Here is a 7627-nt window from a genome sequence, read left to right on the forward strand (position 1 = left end):
TTTTTTTTTTTTTTTGTACAGAATAGAAGCATGTTGTTTTGATTCCTGCTCCACTGTGCAGTAGCTGGTACATAACTATTCAGGGAGCTAAGAAAGTTGATTGACTTCATGGCTCGTTGTTTTTCACCCCACTCCAGAGGTCTTATCAATTCTTTCTTTTTAATGTTCTCGAAGTTCCAGTAATCAAGCTAGCCTTTCTTAAGGCAATTTTGTTGTCTGCTAACTGTTCCCAGTCCCTCTCCCCCTATTTCAGTCTCGAAGACTCATTAGCTCTTTTCAAAATCATAAATCTACCCATGGAGACCAGTCTTCAGCAGTAGCTAGTGGGGTGTGGAGCATTAATTTAGCAGGAAAAGGAGGGTGAGTCTACTGAAGATCAAGCTCTGTCCCTAATCTATGCAGCTATAACTAGAAAAAAATCCTTTTTTTCATTCATTCATTTAAAAAACAAGGTACATATTGTACTCAGGGGCATGCTGTATGCAAGAAAATATGGTGCCTTTTAACTGGTTTTCTAAAAGTGAACTTTGACTCAGGAGAACTTGTGCTCTAGTTTGTATATCTAAATTATTTCGTTAGTCTATAAAAGTGCGTATTGGCCCTGTCTTCTGCTTGTTTTTTGTTTGTCATTATACATGGGGGTCCCCAAGAGAGAGACAAAAACAGATTTAAAGTTAGTTACCATGGTTGGAGCCTGTTTTTTTCCAGACTACAGTTTTGTCTATACCTAATTTTGCTCTTCTCTCATGTATGTTTCCTTCTCACAGCCTAATGAGAAGTTCTCCGTCACACTGCCTCTGGGAGTGGCAGCTTTCTTATTATAAATTCCTTTATTAAATCTTGACTGTCTTTCACATCAAGTCTTTTTCTGGCTATCACCCCAGTGCGACGGTGCTTCTGTTGTAGCTGGTATTCTGCTTGGGGAAACGGTCATTGATGGGTATTTCACAGGGTAGGGAATGAGACTAAAGTATTGTTTGTTGCTTCCCACAGAATAGATGTGGTAGTCTTTAAGTAACGGTTCTTGAAATCTGGAGGGGTTGCTGCATTCTAGTTCTGTTTCTGTTCCATTAAATGTGTGTCTAGTACATGTACCATTTGGTTTTCACTTCAGTTAGAGCAGCTAAAACAGCACTGAGCCCCGTATTTACTCAAACAATAACAAATGCTAAGACTAATCAAATAATGACAGGGTCTCTCAGGGAGTGGCATATAAATAAAAAGTTTAAATAGAAAAAGTCCATGAGTAAGATTGTAAGAGAATATTTATTGTTTAATGGTTCAGTTTTTCATTTAGTTGAATGAGACCTAGGTTTAATTTAAAACTTTAGGATTTTCAGCTCTGATGCTGGTGGATAATTAATGTGAAGACTGTTGCAGCAGTCTCAAAGAATTTGTTGTGCTCTGCTCTGATGTACCTTTTAACTGGAATTTGTGTGTCTGTGCTCCAAGAGAAATGTCACAGGTAAATTGAAGGGAGGAGGATATTTTTCTTTTGACATCTGGTTTTCTGGGTAGTTTAATATTTGATAGTCCTACCAAGTGATACAGATACTACTCTTATGCAACCAAAGTAATTCCCCATTTCATCTGTGGTCTTACACAAACACACTTTACTTCTTATAATTTAATGTTACTTGGTGTACTGCTTAGGACATACTAGTAAAAGCTATTGTAGGCTGTTCACCTTTATAGTTCTGAATTGTGGTCTAAAAATTGGATATGCAAACCTTATTTAAACCCTGTTTGGTCACTCAGGAATTTTGGGGGGCATTGAGTTTGGGGTGAATTTTCACAAAATAGCAGATGTGTACATTTGCATTGTCTAGTTTTCAGTCTGATCCATTTGTTACCGATTATGTCACTTTATTTTCCTCCTGCTTTTCAATTCAGATAGTTTGGATCTGAGTGACTGGGAGGGTTGATGCTTTTCTTAATTTTAAATTATTTTGCTTCTCTACCATTTCTCTAGAAGTTTTGAGAGACAATGGAATGAGCTGCCTCACAGAGCAGAGAACCAGGTTTGATCCTAAACTCTGTAATTGTTACACGAGTCCTCTAAGCCTTCCCCTTTTATGTTGTTTTTGTCTCTACAAAGTGAGACAAGTATCAACTTAGACCAGGCAAATCTCTTAACATGTTTTTAAAATGTTAAGATAAAGGTAGTGAAGCTGACAGGAGTCCTGTGATCTTACATCAGGCTTACAAGAAATATCTGCAATTCTTGATCAGCAGAGGGTTTAAGGTCAATGTGTTTTTGTTTTTCTTGAATTTCTTTCCTTTAAGCCAAGACAAATCACTTTGTATTGTAATTAAATGTTTATTTTGTTTGATATATACACTTCCTGGAAAAATGTAACAAATTGTAAACAAATATGCCATTGTTTCAAACAGCAGTCACATTCTGTAAAACTAGTTTGTTTTGAGCAAGAATGGTTAGATACTTAGTGGGATGTTTAATGTCTAGGTAAGCTTTATTCTGTGAAATGGCTATTAATATATTCCTTATCCCATGTTCCCAACTGTGCTAGGTACGTACCATTTCTTTTGTTTCTAAGTGTACCTGCTTTTCTTTAATGAGTTTTTTCTTGCTAGGAATGTGGGAGAGAGGACTTATGCCTTCCAGCATTGATTTTGCTTCTGAATGCCCTTGGTGGGTCATATTTTGATCAATGAGGCCTTGGTGGGTCATATTTTGATCAATGAGGCCTGGGTTCAATGGGAAACCATTAGCTAGTGGTGACCTCTTCCTGCTCCAGTTCAGAAAGCAGCTTGCATAGATTAATGAAAATCTATTCTTGATGCTTGATGACCCTCTGCTTATAAAGTAGAAACACTAAGAGGGCACTATACAGATTTTGATAGCCTTTGGGGAAAACTTAATTTGTTGAAAGGAAATGCCTGGGTGGGGGGCATTGTTATTTTGTGTGGATTTTTTGTTTGTTCATTTTTAAGTGTGCATGTCTTGTTGCTGTCTACTTTCTGTAAAATCAAATTTGAGCTCTTTGAAATATGAGAGATCCTTTGCACTGGAATCCACTTCTTTTATGCCCTCATCCTCTTCTTGAGTACATGTACATTGTGAGTACACACGTTTGTCTCTTGTATTTATCTATTTGGACTCTAAATTTGACATGACGTTCATAACCTGGGAATGGTTGATCTTAAAGCTATCCTTTTTATGCATATATAGTTTTTATGCATGAGTTCAATACTGTACTGTGGCTACTGCAGAACTAGATGCTCCTGCTGTAGGTGATCAGAGTTCTGCAACCCATGTATCCCTGTTGACTTCGGTGTAACTCTGTGTGGATGCAGGTGTCTCTCTTTATATCCAGGTGCAAAATTGGGACACTGTACTATTACTTGCTAACCTGATAATATACTGGAAGTAAGTGAAAGATGCTGAAGTGTGTATGAATGGACACTATCATGTCTATCTGAAAGTTACTTTAATAGGGTAACTAAATTAAAAAGACTAACTTAGAGACTAGAGGCTTCATGTTCCTTTTAAAAAATGTATATCTTCTGCTTATACTCTTTATGCATTTGACAGTAAATTGTGTATATTCATTTTCTCTGATTCAGTCTGAATTGCTGCTTTTGATTTTCAGCTTTACATGGCCCAGAAAGGTAAATTTGTAAAATCGTAGAAAGGGAATAAAACTTCAGATTGGCAGGTGGACTTTGATACTTCAAATTTCTTTTTTGACTTGATTTTTAAACTCATTGCTTAAGAATTTTTTAATGACTAAAATAGCAATTTCACTGAATGGCCTGAATTTCAGAAATTCATGTTTATCATTCTGTCAGCCAAACATACTTGTTTATAACATTCATTCAATCCTCCCACCTGGTAGTGGGAAACAGTTGAGTTACTATCGTACTTGGGTTTAGCTTTGTCAGTCTATGCACTACAGCCCTATTCAACAAAGAGTCAATTGACAATGAAAGCATAAGAATACTGAGTATCTGCAGACTCATCCTTGTCTTTTCCCTTGACTCCTAAGTATTATGATTCAAGGTCTCCATGGTTATTTGTTCAATTAATAAGTGAAGTATAAGAATTTTAAAGCCCCAAAAATGATAGTACTACAGAAAACAACCTTGTATTAGCAGGGAGATGTTTGATTGAACAGAATGCTGATTGTAAAAGAAAGACCTATGATTCAAATAAAGCAGGATGCATTAAAACTGGAAAATGGCTGTTTTCTCAAGAGTGGATAAACAAGACAGACAGGCACTTAACTGAATTGTCATGTGCATTGTTTGAAATGGGAGAAATGTCAAGCATGAATAGATTTGACCCACAAGTACTTAGGAGTTGTATGCTTATTTGGTTCCTATTTTAATGAGTTGTATCAAAGTGCTTGGAGTTTGACAGCTTGTGCTGTTTGGTGGATTGGGGGACTGGGACAGTGAGTAGTTGCAACCTACTCAGGCAGTCATAGTATTTCAAAAGTAGGCTTAAAATGCCAGTTCCTGAAGGGGGATTAGTGGGGAGTATACATTGTAGGATGAACGTTCAACTAGAGAGGATGTAGCTTGACATTCTTTTCTCTTGCTGCGTATGCAAGACTAAGTGTCTGTTTCAGAAAGGGCTGCCTATTAATCTACATGGCCATCTTAGTTCCCATTTTTTTCAGATCTGGGGGTCCTTAACTGTTTTTCTACACTGTGTTATGTATGAGTAGTCCTGCTCATGTGTTAAATAAATGTCAGACACTATCAAGGTTTTGGTATAGTTAGACATGTAAAATATGAATGCGTCCTAAGTGACTTAGAAGGAGATAATTCAGTTAGAGGCATGGTGGGAGTTAACATTAGGAAGGGGATTTTCACTGAGGAAGTGAGTGGTATGCAGCAGATTTATGTGCTATTCTTTCCATCTCTAAAGCCTTCTGTTCAAATGCTCATTAAGTTACAAGGAAAACTGAATCTGGTTTGTGCTTAGTCTCTAATAGGCATTTGTTTACCCCCAAATCAGTGGTCATTTCCATTCAAGTGCCCTTTGCAAATCAGAATTGAGATGCATTGTTGCAATGTGAGTAATTTTAACTTTCCTAGGCCAGGGTGTAACCAAGTACTTGGTTTTGTTTTCTCAAACTTTGAATTTCTCTTCATTATTTGCTTTGAAAGAATTGTTAAGAACTCAAAATCTGAAACGGGAGTTGGAGAGGATATATAGCTTACCACAGTATAAGCTGAATTAATACTGTATGACATACCGTATTTTTTACTTAAGTGTAGTTGCTTTTTATCATGCAAGAATGCTGGCATGTTGTTTGGCTGATATTAACAAAACATACCTTTATGCTATTTTCTGCCAAAGAACCCTCCCCACTTAAATATAGGACTATGGTCAGACACCAATTTGAAATAAATCAAAGCAGCATGCTAATAGTCTAAAACAAGTTCTCACTTATATTAATTTCATCATTGTGAAAGGCAGAAATGCTGAAATGGAGAGTTGAATTCTTAAGAACAGGCCCCAGGACCCTAATGGTGTCACAAGAAGTTGGAAATTTGCATGAAATAATAAGTCTGTATATTGAAGAATCCATTTGGTTTAGTCTGAACTTTTAAAATAATGCATCTAATTGGGTTTCTCGTCTGCAACCTAAAGCATCAGTTATGTGTCTCTGTCTTAACCACCCACTGTCCTTGTCCACAGGTTAAAGTATTGCACAATCAGCTCGTGTTGTTCCACAATGCCATTGCAGCGTACTTCGCTGGGAATCAGAAGCAACTTGAACAGACGCTTAAACAGTTCCACATCAAATTGAAAACTCCTGGAGTAGATGCTCCATCTTGGCTTGAAGAACAGTAATCAATACAGAGAAGAGGACCCATTGTTAACCTAGGATCTGTATATCTAATAAGAATTAAGGGGTTGGGGCTGAAGGATGGTTGTAGTGATTCTTGCACAAATAGCTTTAATTTTCTTCCTTTTTGTAATACTGTAAAATTGAATTTGGTGGGAATGTGGGTGGCTTTAAAGTAACCAAACATATAATTTCTGTCATTTCAAATTTAGAGCACTCCTTTTGTATGTGAGGGTTGATGGCTATTTCTGTAATTCAGAAAAAAAAATCTAATATAGATTTGCACTGACAAGATGTTTGTGGTTTCTGGTCATTGTGGTGGCTAGTCAAAATATTTCCAAAGGGAGGTTTACATGATTTGTACCAACTTCTGATATTTTGTATATGAATATAGAAAACATCTTTAATGATTCATTTTCATGTAATTGTGTTTTAAAAAGGAGAGAGTAAAAAAAGAATATTTTGCAGATTAATAATATAAAGCCTTTGTGCAGTACCTGCAGAGAGGCAACAGCTGTACTAGATGTCTGGCTGACTCATGGAATTGCAGCAAATACCTTTTTAAAAGGTGAATCTGTATTTTTCCATTGTATGTTAAAAACAAAAACACTAAGGAAGTGAGAATCACTGTCAGTCTGAAGCTTCTAAGCACATATTTTAGCTTTGCCTCAAGTGGTTTGCTAGGTAAAGCCAACCATTTGCTGTACTAATTTCATTTTTAAACGTTACTTTCTGTATGATACAAATACCGTAATAGCCTTAAATCACAGGTATGTGCCTTTTTATAAGATACTACTTTCAACCAGTGTACGTGATTCACAACACAGCCCTGTCAAGACAGGGGTTTGTCTCTGTTCCCAACAAGGGAAAAGAACTGCATAGATGTTATGTTTCTTTGAACACTTTAGACCAAGTGAAAACTTTCAGTAACCTTTATGGAGTGATGCGTGTTTTGAGACATAGGGGGCCAGTATGATTTTCAACTGCAGAGCATGCATTAGCAACAGGGATAATGTGGATGATGTATTTGTTTCATTTCTCCATCAGTGATATAATTGTTTAGTGTAAAGTTCTATATATTAATTTTATCATAGGCATTTTAAATTCAACATATTGGAGTCCTCATTTGCACAAGTTTCATTGCTTTGTGTTCTGTTAAGTAAAATGAAGTACTTAAGGTATGTTATTTACAGCTATGTGGATGGTATGATTTATGTACTGTATGTTTAAATGCATTTCAGTTGATGTTTCTTAAAATGGTTTTTCAGTGCTTAACATAATGTAATGTACCTGTAAATCAAACATTTTTAATCATTCCTCATTAAATTCATAGTCTGACAGAGCCTTCTTTATTTTCCTGTTCTGTCAGAATTTCTCTTGTAATAGCTGATTTACATTCCCCAGAATGTATCTCTGTTGTGAACTTCGTATTCATATTAAAGGTGTTTGCTGCACTATTTTTTTCCTTGATGTTTATGGTTAAAAATAGAATTTGGCTCTAATGCTCCATAATAAAAGCTTTGTAAACCACTAAATGAACATGACGCTTAAGTGACAGAAATCAACACTAGCTACATAGTACTGATTTCTGACCCACCTCACAGTGAGTTCACAATAAGTGTATTTTGAATTTTAAATATGAACAAAAGTGAAACAAATTAATTGATATTAAGGATGAATGTTAGCTACTGCTCTTGAGTAACAGATTATTTGACTGTTGTTATTTTTATGAGGCCCACGACTTCTAACATTTTTTTGGATTTTTGCGTGTACGTGTGTGCCTCTTTTAGCAAAAAAAAAAA

The 7627-nt window shown here is 36.1% G+C and overlaps 1 protein-coding gene across 5 annotated transcripts in view; it reads left to right on the forward strand.

The window, feature by feature from the left end:
- Positions 1 to 7279, forward strand: part of ARFIP1 (ADP ribosylation factor interacting protein 1) — a 107121-nt gene extending 99842 nt beyond the window's left edge. For all 5 annotated transcript variants that reach the window (XM_019522216.1, XM_019522217.1, XM_019522218.1 and 2 more), the window contains one exon: positions 5675 to 7279. In XM_019522216.1, coding sequence (XP_019377761.1) covers positions 5675 to 5830 — 156 coding nt within the window. In that variant the 3' untranslated portion in view covers positions 5831 to 7279. The remainder of the gene's footprint in view (positions 1 to 5674) is intronic.
- The last annotated feature ends 348 nt before the right edge of the window (positions 7280 to 7627 follow it).

The sequence above is a fragment of the Gavialis gangeticus genome, unplaced genomic scaffold, assembly GCF_001723915.1.
Source record: "Gavialis gangeticus isolate Ggan-Ray unplaced genomic scaffold, GavGan_comp1, whole genome shotgun sequence".
Lineage (NCBI taxonomy): Eukaryota > Metazoa > Chordata > Crocodylia > Gavialidae > Gavialis > Gavialis gangeticus.